We start from the raw sequence: 23,187 nt of genomic DNA, 5'->3' as shown, positions 1-23,187 counted from the left end.
GGGTACGGATAAAGGGGGGGGCGGGAACGAGGAGGGCAGGCTCTGCTGCACCTGCCACCTCCTCCTTTGTCTAAGGTAGAAACAGCCGTGGTTTAGATACAAGTTATATGGGGACAGAGTCAACTCTGTTCAGAGCAAGCAGGCAGGATCGTGTTCCTCCACCTGTATTAATACCCTGAAATACATCCAACGAAGGGACGTGTATACTTAGGCGGGCTTAAGTGAGGATAGGTACCGGGAAAGTTGCACCGTAGCTGCCGGAGTATGTCTCTGAATAAGTGCCACCTCACTGAATTTAACTAATGAAACGCAAAATGGAGAATTAAAAAAACCCTCTTATGGCAGGCATCAATGTACATCTCCTACCAGTTAAATCAATCAGCAGTCTTAGTGTGTCTTAAAGAGGAGGGCAGAGGGCTCCCCCCACCTCACTTCACCAGATGCATGAAGTTACCATTTTGTAGACAGCTTTATAGTCAAAGAAAAAAAGGGGGGGGGGGCTGCAACAGAAACCTGTCATAAGTCTAAGTCGAAAAACTCACCCTTGAACAGCAGCAATATTCTAACTAGCACATGAACCAATTTGATGATTTCTATGCTAGACATTGGTAAGAATATGCAGCACCTTGGATGTGAAAAAAAAAATTCATTTCAAAATTCCCCCACCATAATTTACTGGCTGCAGGAATACCTACTTTTTATTCTTTTGTATACACTACTGTGATGCTTCAGTGATGACAAAAGCTGTTCAGCACCCATGGAAGATGCAGCATACAATGCCAGTTTAATTTCCAATTAAGGAAAAACAGGCAGAGAGAAAGGATCTCCCAACTAGTGTGTATAAAAATTGTCATTCTGTTACTTAAAAACACATTTCATGGTTCTTTTAAAAAATGGAATCAGTTTCCTTTTAAACATACGATTGTTCAGTTGCAGAATGAGTAATATGTACATGGCAGAGTGAAATTCACTTCCTAGACACATTTTTCATTCACTTTTTATTTGTGAATGCCTTACATTACTTCTGAATAGCAGAACTATTTGAGAAAGAATATAGAAGAAACCCACAAGCAGTTTTGCCCTAAACATACCCCTTCACTCTGAAATTGACAGTATTACAGTTCCATCTTTACATATCTATGCTTCTTGAGACATTAGTGGCCCTCCCTAAGAGGCAGGAAGGGAAAATGTAGGTAGAGAAGAAAATTCAGCTGAGAATGACTAGAATGGCAAGCAGAATTAAAAACCAACGAGATAAATCCTTTGAATTAAAGCAAGACCCAAAGGTACAGCAGATCAGGACCAAGATGTTTGGAGCTGCATGTCCAAAAAGTTTGGTACTAGAATAGGAAAGAAAACTGGTTTGATAATGAGCAGGCAATCTGAATAACCCATCAGAAGAGTTTTGTACAAATGAGAAGAAATCAAATCAAGGCAATCAAGTGAGACCAGAGGAAAAAGCAAGACAGAATATTGGAATCATGGGGAAAGTAGCAAGAGTTTTTACAATTAACAATTTTGGGTACACAAACAACTCCATACATGTTTTAATCACAGCTCTTTATTTTTTTAATTGTACAAAACTATGACCAGTAAAATTTACAAATGGCCTTTTAGATAAGTTGTTGAACTTAGCTGTACAATTAAGCATGCAACACACAATTTCCAGTTCTTTCAAATAAATTACTGGTTTCTCTTATCATACTGCAGGCAGCATGATTTAAAAAACACACACACTACAGTGCAATAATGTGACAATCGATGCTATTTTACATGATATGCAGACACAAATAGGAATTAGTTTTCCAACATATATTTAATAAGTGCATTCACATTCTTTTTCTGTCATAACTTCTGACTTTTACATATATTATATGCATTGAACACTGGTCCTGTACAGCTTTAGTACAACAGCCCATTTTCAGTTAAAAAATATGTAACAGTACAAAACTCTAAGGAAAAGGGTTTTTTTTTAAAAGGGGGGTGGGGATAAAAATGTTTGAGGGGACTTTGTGACCTTCAATAACATGGAGTTCAAGAATAGTGAGAGAGTATGCATTTTAAAAAGTGCTTTCCAAGTTTTAGCCAAAGGTATAGAAAATTTAAATTCACTAAATGTGCCTCTTGGTTCAAGGAAGCCATTTGATTAGGGTTGAAGTAGTATTCCCCCCCCCCAAGTTTTATCAGTAGTTGAACAACTTTATTGTCTTTTATTCTTCTGAGTAATTCTTCTCCCCTCATCCCCCCCCCACACTTTTATTCACAATGGATTTTCTTAGGTTTACTCAGAAAGCAAAATAACCTGTCTGTGATGTTATGGTTTTATTATGGCTATTTCTGTAGTATCACAAACAAAGCATTGCAGCTTCATTGTACAATAATACACACTCCAAAATTGAGAGATCATGTTAAGCCATTACTAATAACTGGAAAAACCCTACCGTATCTTTTGGGAAAAGTTTAACAGATAATATTGGAAATAACAGTTTCCACTGAGGTTCATGAACAGAATTGGCACAAGCTTGACAGCATCTTTATATATACACACATCTTCTGTGTGAGTTCCATCAAGGCACTGTTACAATACTCAATCTTATGGCCTGACTCTCCAAAGATGCCCCAGAACTGAGGGTATAAGTTGAAACACAGTAATCATTCTTATAAGAGTACAGCAGTTAGGTATTTTATTTACAACAGGATAAAAACCATGAAGGAGCAAGAGCCTTGAAAAGCAAAAGGCTACTATCAAGGTAGACAAGACAAACGTATTTTAACTCTCATTTTATTTCATTAACCTTGAATTGGCAAGAAGATTTTCCCAAAGGCACAGGAGGATAGTGAACTGTAAAACTGTTTGATACATTGTAGAGGTACGCTTTCAGAATGAACTTTTCACGAAAAAACAAGCATGCTGTACCCTTATAAGGGATGTCTAACAGTTAAACCAAACCAACACATGGAATAGAGGAAATGTTACGTATTGCCTAGAAGTCTATTTTCTACTTTATACACAACATACTTAAATTTCCTTTTAGGTATGTTAATGGTTACATGGCATATTAAAGGCTTATAGTGCATTTCTTTTAAATATATAGCCATAAACATGGCAACAACAAGCAGTTCTGAGTATTTTCTATTTATATACAAGGAAGAACAAAAATTACTAGAGAAGAAGCAAGTGCTTTTAAATACTAAGGGTCAGCAGGGAAGCTACTGCCCTCAGTTCTACAAACTGTACAATCACAGTTTTTTAAACAACTATGCAGAAAACAGTCTACCTGAAAGAATTTAAGATCATATACACACATGGCTAAATATTATATATGAAGGAACATTTCATAAAATAGACCCATAATCAACCATCTCATATAAAAAGTACTCAGGCAATAAATTCCTTTTTTCCTGCTTGCACGGGAAATCAATATAAAAGAGCAAAGTAGTAATTCAGACTTTTAAGAGCTGTGCTTTTCCATATCAGAGACAGAACTAGATTAGACTACTATGATTTAACTCTGACTAAAAAGATTCCTAAAATAGAAACACCTGAAAGAAAGCCAATGAATACATTTTGTAGCTTCATCTCACACAGTTAAGGAAAACATATGAACAAGCACACAGAAAGAGAATGTAGCATGCCTGTACATTTGCAAATGGGGCCAAAGTCCTTTGCAATTGTTCAAGTGTTTACAAATCAGTATGACATTGAAACACAGATCTATTCATCTTATAGTTATTTGTTGGTGCTAGTGTTGCTTACTGACTTAATATGTCATCCCTTATTTTTCGACTACCAAGTAGAGACAGCATCCCAGCCTATCTGCAAAATTTCTGGATCATGGCTGCATAGACTCAAGTGTAGAACCATGTTAAATCTCTACTTGCACAGCACCTTGGAAACCACATCATAACCTGGCATGTTGAAAGTTAGTTGCTCTGTGTATTGATGGATAATCCTTAAAGAGAAAGATTTGGCAAGATGTCTAAAGGCAGTACAAATGGGTAAAATTAGAATACAGGCTTGAGATAGGCAAACATGAAACAGAAAGACACATCTAACTACGTTATTTCTATTGCTATCTTACTCTGCTTAAATAACTTTAGGCTGTATATCCTTTTTCTAAAAAAGTTGGTTAAAATAATCGATAACCTGTACAACATACACATGAGTTAGTGACAAGAATTATGTATACTCTGAAAGTACATTAATTACAAAAGATGTGAATTTCCTCTTATTTTGCCATGCATCAAAAGTAATATGTGTGTGCCATGCAGACACACAGTGAATACAGGAATAGCACTTGGGTTTACACTGATTTATCTTGTAGAATTTTTAAACAATTCAACTGGATTTTCAAAGATGTGCTATCACTTACAGAAATGTCCAGAATAGCAAATCTGTATTTCAGCCTATTAAAAAAAGGCTACTTTACTATGACTTCGGGTATCTCAAAGCAAATAGGCATACAATGATGGACTAACTGCCATTGAAAGCCATTCTTGAAATTATGTTATAATATTAACAGCATAACAATCTAGAAACAATTATATTCAATGGCTGCTGCTGGCCTGATAAGCCCCTCATTCATACTGAATGCATAATGCTTACTGTTAGCAAGAGATCTCATGTGCTATCCAAGAAGCTCTGTGTATCACCCAACAGGTCTTATCCTTTCTCCATATGAACTGAAGACACCACATCCATGTTCCCGCATTTAATATTAAACTTTCTCTGAAGGTACCTGGAGTATTTTTTTAAAGTTTTTAATTTATCACAAGGGGCTAATGTTGGGAAAGAAGTGGATAAAAGTGCTGCTGCACTCACAAACCTATCAGTGAGCTTTTCCAAACTGTCATCTTGCTATATTCTCTTATCTGGCCAGTGCTACCAATGGAACTTAATTTTCATAATCAAAGGATAACCACAGCTAAAAAGCAAGTCACTGAAATGTCATAGGATTAATGAAATGCTGTTGGACTAGTAATTTACCTCCATTTAATGGCAATGAACATATGAATAATTTATTCTTTGTAAGACTGAATTTCTCAAGTTGGCATCACTGTAAGTTTCCAAATGAACTGGGATCACAGTTTCTATTAAACTTGTGTTGTCAACATCACCAGTGAAGATTACTTTGTTATAACAAAAATGTTTCTTTGAATAACCAATCTGACATTTTCTGTACTTGTTTATATCACTGTAACATACAACACACTGGAATATGCAAGGCAGGTAGCTGGCATTTAAAAGTCACAACGAGTAAGGTACTGGCACATCTGTATTGTCCATGGTCATCTGGCTAGGACGGAATATCACAGACGTTGCTCCATGTGAGCACAAGTGTTTGAAGCAAAGGCCTAAATCTTACCCGCTGGTCTCTTGTCTTTCAGATAATATTGCATTATTTGAAGTCAACTCAAGCATAAAATATGGTCCCAGAAGAATATAATTTTTCCCATTTCATATATTCTTCTCCTCAGGCATTCTATTTAAACCAATAATTGATGATAAGCTGTAGGAGAATCATTAGCAAAATGAAGACATAGTGCTTGAACTGAAAAAAATTATCTTGAGTAGGTGGGTTTGAAGTCATTCGGGTTCGCAAAGCCATGATGTCCCTACAAAACATAAGAAAAAAGAGTAAGTTCATAATCTACTGATTCTGAAGTTGGCATTATAGAAGCTGCAATAATCTAGATACTGATAAAGGGTGGATTTTCAACTCTCCGCAGAGCTGGGGGGAATAAGGAGGGAGTGTGGCTTTCCACCTCCCTGTGATGCCAAGGGCTGCAAGGAACAGGTGAGGCTGAGGCCTGGACTTGGGCACACTCCAGCACTTCACCTTTTAAGGCTTTTGGCTGGCTTCAGAATGTAGAGAGGAAGGGAAGAGTTACTTTGGTCATGGCCTCCTCTGTACTCTCACACACTTCTCTCCAAGGCTCAGGGAGCTCATTAGCATCCCTCCCTCTCTTACAAGCCTACCTCCAGATCTTTTATAAGAGAATGTAGGACATGCACTGGCCCAGTTGGGGCTTCCTGACTACTTATGATGAGGAATGTTCCCCTCACAACCCTCCAGCCTTCTCCTGCTATAGCTGGAAGTGCCTGTGTCTCAAGTGGAGGTATGGAATGTAAGGAGCCATGGAGTCGGTCCGTGGTTCTCTTGCAGGACTGCCTGTTGCCCTGTCCAGCATTTCCCCCACCTCCACCAATCTGTGAAGGCCAGGAACCACACTGGACTGCTGCTGATGTGGTGTCTTCACTCCTCCCTTCTGTGCCTGACTCGTTAAATGTGAGGGTGGTGTGTTCACCCCTAGACGGATGAGGAGGGCAGGTGGTGGCTTCCCCACACTTTGTGGAGACAGGTGCCATACAACACAGGATGGGGCAACAAATTCATTCACTGCCTTGGGCACTTAAAATTGTGGGGTTGGCCCTGCTAACTGTCCTATGAAGTTGCTATTTAATTCAAAAGGCTTTAATGAGAAATTGGAGTATATCCTTATTGGAGTACATCCAATAAGGATATTGGAGTACATCCAATAAGGACATTTGACAAAGATGTTTAGGGCTGCAACTTTAACCAATTAGTAGTTTAATCACCTAAATCTTTAGGGCTGAGCCCTACAAAACATTTCTGCTAACTGTAGGTTTTCTTCCAATGTTGTACCCACAAAAATGCTAACATCTGTGGGAAAACTTTTGTCGGATCCAGTCCTAACCATGCAATCCTATGCAGAGTTACTCTATTCAAAACCTATTGATTTCAATGGGCTTAGGCCAGAGTAACTTCGTATAGGAAAGTTCTGTTTGGCAGTAACCCTAAGGGCACTTTCCTGGGTACTGTTGAATAGCATACTTGCTTCTGAGTAGACATGCATAGGATTTCTCCCTGAGTCATTTAACTTCAAGTCTCTGTGTTAAGGGGACACTTTCTAAACTTTTGAGATCATTTTTGTTTGGGTATGTTACTGCAATGGGTAAAGACGAAAACAAACACTGGTCTTTCCTTCTAATGGTGACTGCTTTTTTTTCCAAGTCATGCACATCCTGATACCTCAAAAGAGGCCAGTTTTTAGCTCATAAGCTGTCCCTCCCTGAACACACAACCGGGTACCCGCCTTTGCTCTCCCTTTTCTCAAGCTACCATTTCCCCTCCCCCTAATAACCGAGGATGGAATCCTTCCACAGAATGCTCAAAGAGTACCCCTGTATTGTTAGCTGTTGGATCCATATGACATGGTTCTCCTTTTTCCCTTTTAGGTTTTTCTGTTGCCCAGCTACCCCTGCATCAGATTCTTGGGCTGGCCCTCCAGAACAGATATCGCGTACTCCTGTCTTCTTTCCCCTGCACTTTTTCCTGCCTGTTTCTCACCCAAGTGGTACAGTTTTCCGAGACTCTTGGTACTTGATTGATTTCACATCCAGCTAGATAATTCCTCAGATTTGATGCAATCTACAAAGCTTCAACAGACTTGAGTTTTCATTTTTATCCTATTTGGGCTCCCTGTATATTTTTTTACAGTTTCCAAATTTAAGTTACTGCTTCAACACCAAGTTACAAAGATCCTTAACACTGGCATCTCAGTCACTGTTCTAATTGTTGTCTTTAAGGTCATTGGGTGTGGGGAAACATGTAAGAGTACTGTTCCTTGCAACATTTTTGTTGCAAGCCCGGAAAACCCACAACAGCCCGGAAAACCCACAACAACCATTTTTGTTTCAACTCATGGTAATGTATAAGCCAATGCCACTGAAAGTGAGAGGCTGTGAGGGGCAGGGAGAAAGTCTGGTTTATGACTATTGGTTCCAAAGGCCACCTTCACATGGACATGGACATGTGTCCAAAGAACATGTGTTCCTAACCACATGCAGTAATAAGCAGGAGGAGAGAGCAGCCAAGTATCCCTCCATTGTGCTTGTAAAGAAAAAAAAATGCCTCACCTTCACAGACTGATAATAACTGGTTGTTGAGCTAAGTATGGCAAACTATTAAAGGGGAAGGAGGGGAAGAGGTATTTTTATCAGTGGACAATATACTTTGATGGACAGCCAAAAGCAGCAGTGGCTGGAAGATGTTGAGGTCTGGAGACAGGATACTAAAACATTTGTACTCCAATGAAGTAATTTTGATGGGATTTTTTTTTACCTTAATGGTAAGAGACAAAAATCTCCGATGAAATAAGCTTACCTCCAAAAGTTACACAATCTCTTTCAAAACTGCTAGAAACTCCACCACAGTGGCATTAAAAATGCAATTTATCCACAGATTATCCAGTGTGGGACACATGCCTGTAATACTGTTCACTTACTATAAATTAAGAACCTGGAATACTGAACAGACAAGACCCATCTATATAGTCTTAACTAACTAAAATTATTGTACTTTCTAGTTATGACAAATGCTATTCTGCTAATAGCACATTCCTTTGCTTTTACCAAGCACAAAAAAAGATAAAGAGAAGAATCATACCAATCCAAAACATACAGTAAAGCTTCTGAAATAGAAACCCCAAGAAGTCAACAGTTTGGTCTTTTCACTGCGCTGTAGCTATGTTGGTAAAAAGAGTCATGAAGAAGAAACAATGTAGCCCATACATTCCTGGCCCGATCTTCAAATACAACACGCACAGGTGATTCTGTATCCTTTGTAACAACTGCTCAATCATGCCTCAGAGAGAAGGCATTCACACTTTGATGATTTAAGAGAACATTTTGGTACAACTTATTTAGTAAGTCCCTGACTCAAATAAGCAGTGTTGGTTTAAATTCAACAGGGCACCTATCTTTTAAGAAGTCACATACCGAGTGTCCTCCTACCTTCTAATTTCTTCCTGAGTTTCCCGTATAGATTCAATGGCACTTTGCAGTTCTCCAAGGTCTACCATCTTCTTCCGGATTCTTGTACTGTGCTTTAGTTGTGCTTGAAAAATCATTAAAAGCATGTAAAGTAAGTTAAAAATGTAAATCCCCCCAAAAGTATGTTAATACATCAAAAGTAACAGGTAACGCCTGTATTTTGTTATATATCAGGACAGCATAAAATAAATTTGTTATACTACAATACCCTCAATCTAAGGCAGAAGAAAATAAAGACTTGAGTATTAAGTATTAACATTACTATTAAACAATCAAGAAAGGAGCCACAGTACAACTTACCTTCACTTCCAGAAGAGTCCTGATTATCAGGTTCTGGTGAGGAGAAGCCACACTCTCCTTTTTTTGATGTAGCAGACCTCTTGATTTTTGCAACAGTAACCTGAAATTCATAACATTTATTTACTTTTTTTTTTAATTATATTTTATTCAACGTTTTCAATAATTTTTTTAAAACAACAAGAACCAATTAACAACATGGTATATTACATACAACAATCAGAAAAGTACACCTCCTGTTACATGGATCAATACTCAATATTCAGTTATTTGAGTGGCTGTTGTGTAACAAAAATATATAGGAAAAGCTCTGTTAAACAAAATTTTTCCAGGGTTGGTTACTGCTTAGTGGTGATCCTATTAATGTGCCAACTGGTATCATAAATATGCTAGGGAATAGTAGAGGTCATGTTTCCTGCTTGCATTTGTCATATTTTCATCTTTTGTTAAGTAATCTAGAATTGGGGACCATTGCTCCAGAAGGTGGGATTTATAGTTTTGGTTTTCCCTTTGGGCAAGTTGATCCGAAAGTTTTTCCATTATAAAATGGCCCCAAATTCGGGCTTGCCCATTAGAGATTGTCAGTGTGGATTTTTGTTTCCAATTAGAAGCTATAATTAGTTTTGCAATCGCTAATAATGTGAGCATTAGATTTATTCTGATTTTTGGAATCCGCTGTGGTACAACACATATATTTATTGCAATATACTTTCATCTTTGAAATACCAGGCAATTCAAAAGAACAGACACCCCCAGGACTGGGATTTTTTTCTGCCCAGGGCTTTTTTTGTTGGTTCTGGCCCCATACTACATTGATTTCTCTCCGGAGTTCTCCATGCACAGCCAAAATACCCTGATTCCATCTCCAAACTGCTTCCCAGACTTGCATTCCACATTCTGCATCTGTCGCAGAATTGATCTTTCTCTGGCCTTTCTGCAACTTTTCTTCCTGCACACATACCCCAATGTTGTTGTTTTTTCAACCAAGTCAAAACGGGCCTTTTTTTTTTTTGTAAAATAGTTTTTATTGGATGGGTCAATATAATACTTTTTTGAAGTGCAGAATGCTTTCTTCAGTGTGAGGCCTGGCCCAGGCTCTGCCTTTTCCCCGCCCCTTTATTCCCTTTATTGCATCCTGATTGGTTGTACAGATAAAATAAAATGGATAAATAAAACAGATCCGATCCTCAAAAACTGAACACACAGAAAGCCCAATGTAAAGTTCACCATGTGGAAGAGGCCTGACAGAAGTTATTTTGTGGGATTTATAACAAAGTTGATATAAATTTTAGTAGAATTATATTGATTTTGTTACATGATACAGCTTACCTGTTTGTAAGATGAGGAAAAAAGTGCAATTAAGATTTCACTATTTCCAAGTTAACAGACTGAAATCTTTTTTTTTTACAAAAAAAAATCAAATCATGAAGGAAATTTGGATTCTTTTAGCTCCATATCTGTATCTGATAAAAAGAAACTCCACCAAAACATACCATTGGTGTCCGATGTCTGACTTTTGTTTGGATGGCACCATCTTTTTCAAATTGTATCATATCATTTAATGGATCCCATGGTCTTGTACTATGGGTACAGGATGGATACAGTAGTAGTTAGAAAAAATAATTCCAAGAGAAGAAAGGAGATATCAACTGGTTACCCAGTTCAAAGAGAAGGATGCTGGCATCTCATACAAAAGGTCATTCATGCTGGTCAATTCTTCCCATGTTTCAGATGAAAATGGCCTCTATTATGTTAAAGTGTTCTTCAAGAACTATCAAATGTATCTTGAGAACATATGAGAATATGTAACATACATTCTTCATGATCTGAGAAGCCAATCTCAAAGAAGCTTACAAAAGTCAGCCATGATAAATTTTGTTACTGAACTGAGAAGAAGGGAGTAAATCTCAAGAGTAAGACTGAAATTAAAAGCACATTACAACTCATGCTTCTTTATGTGTGCAAGTGCATTGTGCACACATATATAAACATGTAAATAATTTCATCATTTCTCATCTCTAGTCACTGGACAAAACCTGCAGTATATCTTCAGAAAGGGCATAGGGTGAGACTAGCTGGTATCAGATTGCACACTTGGTATGCTGAGAAGAAAATGGACGCATCCCAATGAAAAGTAAAAAAAGAAGAGGTGGTAAAATATCTTTCACGTTTTAAATAATTTCTGTTAGTCTTAATAAAAGGTATTGCATGGCTTTCGTTTTGGCCAACATTGCTGCTTGCAACCTCTTTCTATATTGAGAATACCTGATGGATCTGATAATGAGAGGAACATATCAACTAAGGAAAAATAAACCTGAAAAAATGATTTTGTTTATAGCTTTTCCCCACAACACAAGGTAATATGATCAAATTTGGCTTCCATTGTCTTTCTATTTATGTACTAAGGGATATTAATTCCCACCATTGTTAATACCATGCTCTTCTACTGACCTCAGCCTTTAAGAGGATCTGGACATAAGACACACATTTAGCAAACTGTTCATTTTTAATGGGCTACTTCCATTTTCTGTTTCTTCTTCCCAGCATACCAGGGGTGCAATCTGATACCAACATGCCATGTGCTGTGCCCATTTTATTATTATTTTATTTACAATATTTATACCCTACTTTTCTGTCCTTATCAAGGCCACCGAGGTAGCTAACAGATTAAAAACATATATAATAGGAAAATATCTTAAAAACCATTAAACCCAAGAAAAAACCACATCACTCAAACAAAACCAACTTAAATACATACTTGCATCCTACCGACATCCTACAGGATGCCCAGACAAACATCATGGGTTGAAAGCTGTCCCCCCACCCCCACTGCTTCGTCCTGCCTGATGAAGTGTTCTGGAAAATTCAAAAAACTTGTACAGAGTTTTGTGTTATTTTGGTCTTAATAAAAGGTATTACCTGGCTTTGCTTCTGTATTTTGCTTTGCATTAATGCTGTTACCTGCAACTTCTTTCTGCTTCCTTAATAGTAGAATGGGAAAATCTCAGCCCTCACTGCTCTGGGGATGTACAATTTGTATCTGCCCCATTGGCCCTTTCAATCATTCATATTTACAATGTTATCAAAGAGACCATCATTTCAGCCTGAACAATGGAGCATTATAGAATGTTTGATATGTGAGTCTCTGTGTGAGTTAAATTTGTGCTGAATGCACGTGTAAACCATAATCAGGTAGTATTCAGACACACTAAACACACTACCAGCAGCTTGGGGACTGAAGCATTTAGGATATATCATCATGCACAAAGTGGTGGCAACACAGATTAACAAATTGAGCTATTTGGAACTGTCCTGCCCCTTACACAAAGCCACGTTTAATTACAGGAAGAAAACTGAATGAGGCCCTCCAGAAATTGGTCAGTGTTCAGCCATAAGGCGAAATTTAGCAGAACATAAAACCTTATTACACATTATGGTGTTTATTACAATCCCATGCTAAGCGTTCTTAAGTCTGTGCCAGACTGTGGCCTCAGCAAAATGCAACAAGTTCTTTCAGATTGGTTTGTTACTATCCCAAGCACCAAAAAGAAAACCTCAGTTCCCCAACTCACTCTGCAAATCTGTAATTCCATTCTCCTGTGAGTACATCTTGCTCAAATAGTCTACATATCCACTCTTCATCATGAGCTTTCCTTTCTTTGGCAGCTTTTCTCTGAGCGTCCTCCAAAATACATTTCTCCTGTGTTGCTTCTGCTTGGTCTTTGTTGATTATAGCACGAGTCACATGCTGCCAAAGTCTAATGGACAGACATAAATATGGAAAATTTAGAATTTGATCAAAAGATATTAAGCTTATTGCAAGCTTATATCTGTTGTATTAATACTAAAGAATTCTGCTAAGTTTCCCACATTTACCATTTTCTCCATTGTTATTTCCCTGCGTTAAGAATTTTCTCCCCGATGTGTAGAAAAGAGTTGCTCAAGTTCCTATATTCTGTTGCAGGTTAAACAAAGGCATGATTCCCACTCTCCGCCCTCTCTGTTTCAGCCATCAGCTGCTTTCCTGCATATTAATTTAGAAGAACACAAGCTCAGAGTAAACTTACTTCTCCGATTCAAAGTCACTTTGCTCCTCAAACTTCACTGTGAATCTTCTTAATCTGTGCTGTCTGATTTCAGGTGTTGGATTCCAGAATGTCTCTGAAACAGCTGTCTTTTTATCCCTAATAATAACTTCACTGTCCTGTAAAGTTTAATGTATTATATTACTTTAAGTAGCCAAAGAGTAAACAACTTAAAGTCAATATGAACAGAGTCCCTTTGAAAGTCACTTTTTGCAACCATGGGGTTTGTTATACCAGTTTGGCACATATGGCTGGGGACAGCTGAAAGTCACAGCTGAAAATAGATCTCCTTATTTCAGCACCAACAACATCATTTAAGGGCATGAATCTATTCACTTTCAGTCAGATTCTGACCTACTGAGTAGTATAGGAGTTTGTGTAACCTAATTCTAGGTAATCCATGAGTAGAATGTGATTTTTGTGATTTCAGATCAGCTTCAACATTTAGAAATAAAATCTTTTAGCCCACTAATGATGACCTGGTGACCCAGCAACAAGGTAACAGACATTCACTTGTGAGTTGATCTATTGCTAGGCCTATTACAATACGTCTACTGACTTAAGAATTGAAAGAAATAGTTTCAGTTGGAACATTAAATCTATTTAAAACAAAGAATTGTGTTATTGTATAATATGGCACGCTCTGAACTGGATAGCCCAGGCTAGCCTGAACTTGTCAGATTTTAGAAGCTAAGTTGGGTCAGCCCTGATTAGTACTTTGATGGGAAACCATCACATCATTCTAGGATCGCTACACAGACAGGCAATGGCAAACCACCTCTGAACATCTTTTGCCTTAAAAACCCTATGGGATCACTGTACGTTAGCTGCAACTTGATGGCAACCACCCCCAAACAGTATTGCATAATCACGTCTATAAAAGCATTCATATGGTGCTGAAAAAGCAAATATCTTGCTATTATATACAAGCACTAGCCACTGGGAACCGAGGAAGAATAAGTTTAGCATCAGTTAGTGTGTGTGAGCATATGGATTCAGGCTGGTCCAGCAATACTTTTTTTGCACAAGTTGTTACCCAGTTTCATCTGAGGCATAACCATGCGTTGTTTCTTGCAAGTAAACTTTCATTAGCCAGCAAAGATTTCAAGAAAAATCTAAGATACTTTGAGCTGAGTGGAACAAAAGCTGAATACAAACTTTTAAGTCCTTGACCTCCCTATTCCATGTTTATCTTACCAGCTTCTTCTGACAGAATCCTACTGAATCAAGTCTCCCTCATATCTTGTCTATCCTCTCAAATCCAGCACCAATTTGTTTTCCCTTGTAACAAAAGTCCTGTATGTTACCAGAATCTAAAAAAAAATCATACAGGATTTTTGTTAAGAATTTGTGTTGAGTCTCGTTTTGTCTCACAAATAATGATGAGCATTAGTTTGTATGGGGAAATAAGACTACATCTTATAAGAAAACAAAGCTACTACCAAACAGTACCCATATCCTCTAGGGAACATGCAAACATCCTGTTGTGCCATGACAAGATTTTTGCTTCTCTCTGTCTTGCAACTATGAAATCCAGTCTAATCAGTTTTAATTATTCAGTAGAGATTTTCTGTGACAAATTCCTCCCAATTTGCCAAAATCAATGGCAAAATTTTTGCTGGCTGTTCAAATTGAGGCAAAAGTTTCTAATAGTATGTAGTAGATAGTAAATATATCTATTTAAACAACGCCTTTGAGTTTACTCTTGTTTGATATTTTTATGTCATTTTGATTTTCTGGTTAAACAAACTGACTCTTCTTTAGATCTACTTTATACAGAGCTATATAGGAATGCAATAGAATAAGGAAGCTGGCAAAAATGAGCATTCCGCACATTCTATAAGGCTGGAAATGTACAGTGGACTACATAATTGAATCAGGAAACAGAAGGCTGGAGAGTGATTGAAGTGGATACTAAGGGACTGTGCAATGGTTCATGATATTTTATCTAAATAATCAAGCACCTTTGATATAACTGGAATATAATTATGGTACTTACCCAATGGCCTTCTAGAGTAGCCAAAACTTCTTTGCCCAGTTTAATTTTGCCCAATATTTGATTAACATTGTCATTGTTGCCTAAAAATGGCTATTAAAGAAGAGAGATTAAGAAGTCTAAGGAAGCTGTGCAACATTCAGTTATGTTATAAAACATTGAACTGTGTCTGAGGGTACCTCCAGGATACCTTTTTTTCCCCACTCCATTTCCGCCCAGATACTTCTCATGAAAGGAGGCATTGTACATATTTCTGTCATGTCATTCTAAATTCTTTCAAATACAATGCCTGTCAGTCATGCCCCTTTCAAGGGAAGTATCTGAAAAGAAACACTGTGCAACAAAAGAGTTATGTTAGAGGCACCCGACTCTTCTAAAAAAAAAAAAAAAACAGAAAGAGTAAAGCAACATGACCACTAATGTGTAACTTCATGTGGCAGCTACTATAAATTACTACAGTATTAAATTTAGCAAACTGGAATTTTCCCTACAGAAATATAACATGAGCTTTGTTTAAATGAACTGATTTCATTTCCTATAGTAGCTTGCAGCACTTTATACTGGTTCCTTCTCAATCCCCCAACCTCAGAAGTCCCCGTAGACCTTAAAACACAGATGGCTGGATGTTGGCATGGGGCTTCTGGGGGCTGCAATGAGGAAGGAGAAGCAGATGAAATGGCCCTCCAGTTCCTCTTCTGTTAGCGAAAATTCCTTCCATTCCACCAGTTGCTCAGAGCAGCACCAAGACCACATGTTTTTTTTTGTCTGCTTCTAGATGAAGAATAAGGGTGGTAAAGAACTGAATCTACATGTCTTGATGATTGTGCTCCACAGGATCCAACCCTATTGTTTCTGTTGCAATATAGTGGTTTTTATTTATTACTAATATTTATTGCTAATATAAATTGAAGAGGCATATGATTAATCAACTAAATTCTTTACTTGGTGAAATGTTGACTTTTTGAGTCAGAACTTTTCTTTAGGCTAGGGCTATAAAGAATTTTCACGGGTGAAAGGTCCTTTGTAGCATTTTAGATACTACGTGGTTCAATAAAAGTAGGTGCAATATGTTGTCAAAAGGCTACTAAGACTCTGAACCAACAGAAATGCTGCATTACTACATATAGATTACAGCCCAGATTCTAGAGGACCTAGTTATGACTGAGGCCTTTATAGCAAGCGAGTATATTGTCTATGGGAATTACTATTCATATGATTAAGCAAAAGCTTTGGTTACTAGTAAGAACTGCAACATAACACTAATTAGCTCATCCCTCATACCTTTAACAATAAAATGGTTAAGAAATCCAAGCTCACCCACCTTCAGTTTGAATTCAAGTGCAGCACTATATCCAGTTTTTTCACATGCAATGCTGACTGTTCCCCCAAGTTCTAGAGTCATTGTTCCATACAGAATTCCTGTAAGAAACAGAATTAGTTTTATCTCTAAGTTTTGGAATATGCATTTCTATCCTCTGGGTTTCCACACATAACTGAACTTCAAATTTTAAAGTTCAAGTCTGTTGTTAAAACAAAAGAAGGTTTAACTGAGAAGGGTTGGTTGGTTTATTTTTTTCTGATCCTCTAAGTGCAAGATGTCATCTTAGATCAAGAAAAGCAATCAAGTCAAGACTTTAAAAGCTGGAGTTTTTATTCCATTCAGGAAGCAAGGAACTTACTTACAATTCAACAGAAAAGAAATATGTAAGTTGATTAAATTATTTAAAAACTGACAATGGAAGGAGGGGGCAATTTTCACTGATACCTCTTACTTGCTGCAGGGCCTGTTCCTCCTCTCTCGTGCTATTCCTAGGATTCCCCTATCTCCCCCCAGGTGCAGCATTTCAAAAGGACATTTGGGGCTAGCAGCAGAAGGGGGGAAGTGAAGAGGGACTGCTCTGTTGATGGAAGGGATTTCTGTCATCAGATATTTTCTACAGGATCCAAGCCATATGATCAAGTATTCAGCGGACAATATTACTTCTAAATAAGCTGCTAAGTTCTGATGACCAATTTATTCTACCATTTTGTTCTCTTTGCAGTTAATTTTTAAAATTATTTTCAGATCAACTTAAGTACTGGGTTGGATCCAGACTAAATTTGTAATTTCTACCAGTTCTTTCTTTCTGCCGCAGACCCCTCCCATGTGATTCCTCAAGGTCTCCTAATCCTCCAACAGCAGCATCTCATGACGATCAGTGGGCTGGGGGAGGGTCCAATTTGTCAACTCTTGTACTTAATATTATCTTCTCTCCTACCTCCACAGGCCTCAGCCTCCATGCCCTGTTGGGCTTCCAGAGTAAATGACTGGCCACTGTGTGAGACAGGATGCTACACTAGATGGACCACTTATCTCATCCAGCAGAGCTCTTCTTATGTTCTTAAGTCTTGTTCTGTTGCAACTTCTTAGATATATCACGAATTCTCTCAAGTCCCACAGCTATGCAATCCCTTTCTGTTGGAGGCTCAAAGCCTATGTTTCTTTTAGAAATGGTACAAATTAATTGGGTTGGATCTTATGGCTAAGGTTAAACTTTTAATTTGGGTATAAGGTTTTTAGCATTTAAAGTTCAAATATCATGTACACCCCACATTAGTCAGTGTTAGAACACAAACAGAATACAGTTGAAGAAAAAGGCAGTCTTAGTGTAACAGAACCATATTTTTAAAAATACGTTTTTCAGAGTTCAAGATCAAATGGTATACACCAACCACACCATGACTCAGTGTGAAGGCAAGGGCTCTGGATTTATCTAGAGGTAGGAAAAAAAGTTCCACTGAAATGTGGGTTGAACTGCTCTTAGGAAGTGACTTGAGTCATTCTAAAATCCTGTTTGAAATCAGCTTTGTATAACATTTATAATTTCTAAACAGAAAAAACAATACCTTTACAATGTGCATATGGCATTGTCATTACATATTCCTCTCCTCTATTTAGAAACATCAGTCGACCTTCACCCTCCAGAATGGCAGACAAAGAATTCCCTGGAAACAAACAACAAAACTGATTGATTGATTGAACAGAACAGGACATTTCCCCAAAAGTAAATATATTTATTAGATTAAATCATTTCTATACAGCAAATAGTTTACACTGAATACCAATATTAAATTTAGAAAGAATCATACATGGGTCTTGACCACGGCTATATAGCCCAGAAAATCCACAACCACCATCGTTCTCCGGCCGTGAAAGCCTTCGACAATACATAGAATCATACATCATTAATTTTAATGTATTTAATAACAACAACAACAAGCACAATTTAATGCCACGCTCACAGCAATTTTCAAAGTGTTTTATTATTATCCTCACAACAATCACCCTGTGAGGTGGGGTGAGGCTGAGAGAGCTCTGAGAGAGCTGTGACTGACAAGGTCACCAAGCTGGTTTCAAGTGGAGGAGTGGGGAATCAAACCTGGTTCGCCAGATTAGAGTCCTGCCACTCTTAACCACTACGCCAAACAGGTTTATCACTTTCTTTTCTATGCACATTTACTTTACAAAACTAAAAAAGTAATTTTACACAGACGTATTGAAAAATAAATAGAAAGGATGCTAGCAGGTGCTTACCATAAAACTTGGATTTGGCCAAAATATTACCACTAAGGCAAAATCCATCTTTTCGGTTGCTTACATAGAAGGCAGATATTGGAGGATGATGAGACACCTGTTGAATGTAATATAAGTTAGTGACGTGTTGTGAAAATAAATGGAAGGAAAGGCAACAGAAAAAGTTATAATTTGAAATCTTAATCATTTCAGTTTTAGTTTGCCAAACAGTTTGTTAAACAGATTAAAACACCATCTTATAACTACTGGTACTTGATCTTACACAATCTTAATCATAACTATCAGAAATGGTCGATAGATTAAATATCTGGTTAGCATATAGATGGAAATTACTCGGCCATTAAAGGAAAAGCAATAGACACCTTGTGTTGTTCCAAGTGGAATACATCTCACTTCAGGTTTTTTCATTAGATTAAGCTTTGACTATCTATTGCAACAGTCCTCTGTAAGTATTTTCTTAGAAATGAGAATGAATACTTTTATTGTGCAGCAGTACAGTATAAATTATATCTTGGGAAATCTTTTGCCCAACTGTAGACTGTACTATGTTAGTCACATTTGAGCTTGTCAGCTTGAAAGCTCCATTTAAACATGTCTAATTCCCCAATGTATTTCAGTGCTTTAAATATGCAATTTGGCTTATACACAGAATTAATGCTTCAGAGTAAGTTCTTTCAACCATCGTTTGGACTTGTACACTTTAAGAGAATATGCTTGCTGTACCTAGATAGATCAGAGTGGTCTTTTTTGAGAAATACATTGCAAGATATTAAATGTGAGGTTTCAGTGCTCGCTCTGCTCCAAATAGGTCAATCATAATTGTCTTGGGAGATTGTCATCTTGCACCTTTCATGTCTCCTCTAATGTAAGGAAGATTTCCAAGCCTACAATGATTACTATATCTAACCTGAATCCCTAATACTGGATAAGGAAACAGATGAAATAAAACACTCTGCTAAACTGGAAATATTATGATAGTTATGTATTTTTCTTTGAGTATCTTAATCCATTTGGTGACCCAAAATTGAATTAATATCAGCACTCCTTCAAAGAAAATATTTAGCCACCTCTTTAATAATACCTGTTCAGCAATATAAAAAGTCTTGCTATTAGTCCTTGGATGAATCCACATGCAACGAAACGTCTCACCAAGTATAGGATTATAGGGCTTTTTTAATCCCTTAAAAAAAAAGAAACATTTTAATCAGTAAAAAATAGGTTTCAATTCCAAAAGCAAGTGCAGAAACATTTCCAAGAATCTACAATGAAAGGCCTACAGTGACATTGCCTCTTAGAATAAAATAAGATGCTTCAAGCTTTCGTTTTAGTGATGAATCAAAATTTACTTTAATTAAGCAAAATAGCATGCAGAGCATTACCTTTGGCTTTTTGTAGAATCCTGATAAATACCATTTCACAACTTGCTTCATACGCTGGTAAGCATTCTCTTCAAGGGCAGCTCTAGAAAAAAAGATCCACCAGATCTGTTACACAAATTTGAAAAAATGGTTGCCATCAACCCTTCAGCATACCCTGGATTTACAAATTGCTGTACATGGCTGAGATGGACAAAATGACAAGAAAACTTAAAGATGTTGATCCATGAGAACATATTGCAGACTGGGAGAAATTGAAACAATATCTAGAAAAAAATGGGATGTGAAAGGAGGATTGTGGCAGTTTGAGAATTATTAATATGTGACTTTATAAAGGGGAGAGAGAAGTAACTTTACCATTAATGGGGAAACTTAGCTATTAATTAATCTAAGCTAATATTAGTAATAAGGAGATTGTATTAAAAAAAAGATAGTTTAAACAGTGAAATGTAGATTGATATATTAGAAAATTGGAGATATAGAAGAATTTGAACATGCTTAGAATAAGTGATATAACATATATAGGATTTAGAAAAATTATGGTTAAGAGTAATTTGAGTAATAAGAGGGGCTTGGGGTTGGAAAGCTGTTGGAAGTCAGTAAGGAGGGGGGAAAGGGGGGGCTGATATAATTTAGATAAGACAGGGAATTTGTGTATTGAATAACATTGTATGTACTCACCAATAAAAATTAAAAAAAAAACCCTTCAGCATACCCTAAAACAGCTTGATCTTCCAGTTAGTTTTTAAACAACATTGCTGGGAAATGCCCAAGAAATTGAAATCAAACCTAAGCTTAAAAATACTGACACTTGTGACAGACTAAACTAGATTGTGGAAGATCAGCAATAATATCTCTTGTTTTTAACTGGGCTGAGGAAATGGCAAGTGGTTTAACCTTTCTCCCCCAATTTCTTAATCAATTTCTTAATTTAAAATTGGACACAGCTCTAAAACCACTATGGCTTGCAGAAGGAAAACATACATGGTACCAGGAGAGAGGAAACCAGCTGCCTTTTTACCTTTTGCAGTTGTGAGAAAAGTCCCACATTAAGGGCAGCTTCTTCCCAAAGCCTGTATAATCATTTTAAACAAAACGCTGAGATAAAGTTTGTTGTTGCAGAGGAATAATTAACTCACTCAGATAAGAAGTCTGCATGATAGTAATAGTCAGAGAGTTTGTCCAAGAAAGAACGCGTTTCCAAAATAAATGTAGGCAGCACCACTTTGGAGAGGTCCATTCCTGGGCGTACTTGTTTTAGTAATGTCCAGATCAAACTCTTGTTCTCTTCTGATACAGTTTCAGTTTGAGATGCTTCCCCTGCCTTGAACAAATGAACAAAAGTAAAGCCGAGTATTGACTGAGAAATCAGAACATTATTCATTTGGTGTAGTGGATGTAGAGCAACTACACTATTTGGTATAGTGGTGTAGAGCCAGTTTGGTGTAGTGGATAAGAGCATGGAACTCTAATCTGGAGAACTGGGTTTGATTCCCCACTCCTCCATTTGAACCCAGCTGGGTTACCTTGGGTCAGTCATAGCTTCTAGGAGCTCTCTCAGTCCCACCCACCTCACAGGATGACGGTTGTGAGGATAATAATAACACACTTTGTAAACCGCTCTGAGTGGGCATTAAGTAGACCACAGCAGTTAATTCCTTCATCCTGCATCAAAGGAGTTCAGAGGTTTTCCTTCCTTTGACAATGAAGCCATGTTGTCAACACCTTTATTGCACCCACCTATCTTATAATTTTATATTTAGCCTCAGACAAGATTAGAGAAGGAAGCACACCAGTACATGCAGGCTTGAGCTCCATTCAGACATCATACAAATTATTGTTCTTACTGACTGTCCAGATGTGGGCCAATCCGCTAACCGTGGTCAGCTAGGGTACATCAAACTAGGATAGGTAACCAGGTTTGAAGTTATTTTACTAACCACAGTTAGAGGCATATATATATCTATGGACATCCTAGCTTAATCTTGGCTTTTTTCCTGGAACTACTCTTGCTGCAAAGCAATCTGGGATACCAGTTAGGTTGCTGCAGAGAAGAACAAAAGACAGAAGGTGATGAAACCAGCATTTGTTGAGGCAAACCAAGATTTGAATTCTTGTATCCTGGTTTCACACTCAAGACCCTGAAAATGACTGAAAGACAGCAATCCTGTTTTCAAAGTCAAGAGCCCCTGGGAGAGAATATACCCCTAGAGTCTAATCAATCTACTTTGGTATACAGCTCTGATTAAGCCAAAGCAAAATCTCTCTCTCCCTCCCTCTCTCTTACAAACACATGTGCACAAATATTAGTTATTTTTAAGCCAGGTTAGAAGACTGGAGGTAGCCTGCAATAACTAGATTTTAGCTCAATGGCACTGATCACTGGCCTGTTGCCTATACTCTTGCTGCTCACTTCACATGCAATTACAGGTAAGCATTTGTTACCCTTATCAGTTCAGATCAACGACTGGATCAGATCTGCCTCTTAGCACTCTGATTTCTTTTTAAGCTCTGTATTAGCTCCCTGACTGGGTAATAAGTTACATCTGTTTTTATTGCACCCCTTTATGGGCACACTGAAACATTTTATCAGTGCTTCAGGAGTCAGGAAAAAGAAAGTTCTTCAATTTAAATATTTTCAGGTCTACAAAATCTGCTGACCTCTAACTTTTCTTTCCAGATTCAACATCAATAAAACACTACTTAAAAATAAAGCAGCTATTGTATAATATGTATTGTCGAAGGCTTTCACGGCCGGAGAACGATGGTTGTTGTGGGTTTTCTGGGCGATATTGCCGTGGTCTTGGCATTGTAGTTCCTGACGTTTCGCCAGCAGCTGTGGCTGGCATCTTCAGAGGTGTAGCACCAAAAGACAGAGATCTCTCAGTGTCACAGTGTGGAAAAGATGTTGGCAGGTCATTTATATCTACTCAGGAGGGGTGGGGTTGAGCTGAGTCATCCTGTAAGAGTTTCCCAGGGTGTGGAATGCTAATGGCGGGAGG

The 23,187-nt window shown here is 37.6% G+C and overlaps 1 protein-coding gene across 3 annotated transcripts in view; it reads right to left on the bottom strand.

Moving 5' to 3' along the window:
- Positions 1-1,549: 1,549 nt before the first annotated feature.
- OSBPL8 (oxysterol binding protein like 8) overlaps positions 1,550-23,187 on the bottom strand; it is a 142,514-nt gene continuing 120,876 nt past the window's right edge. For all 3 annotated transcript variants that reach the window (XM_054988231.1, XM_054988233.1, XM_054988232.1), the window contains 13 exons: positions 21,325-21,509; positions 20,189-20,270; positions 19,891-19,989; positions 18,810-18,906; positions 18,122-18,220; positions 16,557-16,654; positions 15,239-15,328; positions 13,222-13,358; positions 12,727-12,912; positions 10,648-10,735; positions 9,158-9,257; positions 8,819-8,921; positions 1,550-5,616 (listed from right to left, as the gene is read on the bottom strand). In XM_054988231.1, coding sequence (XP_054844206.1) covers positions 5,484-5,616; positions 8,819-8,921; positions 9,158-9,257; positions 10,648-10,735; positions 12,727-12,912; positions 13,222-13,358; positions 15,239-15,328; positions 16,557-16,654; positions 18,122-18,220; positions 18,810-18,906; positions 19,891-19,989; positions 20,189-20,270; positions 21,325-21,509 — 1,497 coding nt within the window. In that variant the 3' untranslated portion in view covers positions 1,550-5,483. The remainder of the gene's footprint in view (positions 5,617-8,818; positions 8,922-9,157; positions 9,258-10,647; positions 10,736-12,726; positions 12,913-13,221; positions 13,359-15,238; positions 15,329-16,556; positions 16,655-18,121; positions 18,221-18,809; positions 18,907-19,890; positions 19,990-20,188; positions 20,271-21,324; positions 21,510-23,187) is intronic.

Source organism: Eublepharis macularius, chromosome 9 (assembly GCF_028583425.1).
Source record: "Eublepharis macularius isolate TG4126 chromosome 9, MPM_Emac_v1.0, whole genome shotgun sequence".
Taxonomy (NCBI): domain Eukaryota; kingdom Metazoa; phylum Chordata; class Lepidosauria; order Squamata; family Eublepharidae; genus Eublepharis; species Eublepharis macularius.
The sequence above is the reverse complement of the archived record's forward strand: the minus strand, read 5'-3'. Positions and strand labels throughout refer to the sequence as shown.